Raw genomic sequence first — 984 nt, forward strand, 5'->3', positions numbered from 1 at the left:
CCTCAGGTAGATCAAAGGTCTATGCAGGTGGCCCCTGCATCTCTGGGCTGTTGGTTGAAGCTGGAGCGATGTCTCCCTAGGTCTAGTTATCCTAGCTCCTGCCCCAGATCTCTTCCCCTCTGCCCCGCCGGAGCCCTTAGTTCAAATATCGAATTTGGGGCAGGAGGAAGGCGCCGGAGCCCGCCTGTCCCTGGAGCCTGCCTGCGGAGGAGTCTGGAGACATGCCTGGGGATGCGACCAAGGCCTTGGGGAAAGGTGAGTCCTCGACGGGGGTCCGTGGGCTGGGTGCTCTCGTAACTGAGGATGCTGGCTCCGGAGAAGGGGCTTCCCGGCCTTGGCTCGCAGGCGCGGGGTGGGGGGGTATCGGCGGGGGTCGGGGAGGGACTCGGAGGGCTCCCTGCACAAAAGCCAAGTGCCCAGTGGCCTCTCTGGGACTTGGGAGACAGACGGAGCTCGCACAGCCCTCCTGGGATGGGGGAAGTGAGTGAGTTCCTTTGCCCACCGGGCTAAGCAGCCTCTCATTCCTGCTCCCCTACTGCCGCCCTGCAGGAAGCTGCCCCCCAGGGCCGGTCCCAGAGGGCCTGATCCGCCTCTACAGCATGAGGTTCTGCCCATATTCGCACAGGACTCGTCTTGTCCTCAAGGCCAAGGGCATCAGGTGAGAAGCTGGAGCCACGCCCTCCCTGAGCAAGCCGGCCCACATAGGTGTGGGGGGGAATGTTTAAAATCTGGGGCGCTCTGCTCAGATTTTAGAAGGGGCTCACTCTCCCTTTCTTCCGAGGCAAAGCCAATAAATGGTTAGTGAGGGGCGGGTTTTCTTTTTCTTTTTAGTGGGCTCTCCTGAAATGCAAAGCTCTTTTCCAAGTCATGTATGTGCATGACACTTTTAGGCCAATGCAGAGTAAACTGAATGATGGGCTGGTGAACTGGGTCCCTCCCATAATGTTGGTTTAGGAAGGACGCAGCCAAGGCTACAGAGGGCTC

General features: G+C 59.6%; 1 protein-coding gene across 2 annotated transcripts in view; it reads left to right on the forward strand.

Annotated features, from left to right (window-relative positions):
- The first annotated feature begins 205 nt into the window (after positions 1–205).
- LOC105824282 (glutathione S-transferase omega-2-like) overlaps positions 206–984 on the forward strand; it is a 19,659-nt gene continuing 18,880 nt past the window's right edge. For both annotated transcript variants that reach the window (XM_012661659.1, XM_012661660.1), the window contains exons 1-2: positions 206–255; positions 550–658. In XM_012661659.1, coding sequence (XP_012517113.1) covers positions 222–255; positions 550–658 — 143 coding nt within the window. In that variant the 5' untranslated portion in view covers positions 206–221. The remainder of the gene's footprint in view (positions 256–549; positions 659–984) is intronic.

The sequence above is a fragment of the Propithecus coquereli genome, unplaced genomic scaffold (genome assembly GCF_000956105.1).
Source record: "Propithecus coquereli isolate 6110/MARCELLA unplaced genomic scaffold, Pcoq_1.0 Scaffold73, whole genome shotgun sequence".
In the NCBI taxonomy this organism is placed as follows: Eukaryota; Metazoa; Chordata; class Mammalia; order Primates; family Indriidae; genus Propithecus; species Propithecus coquereli.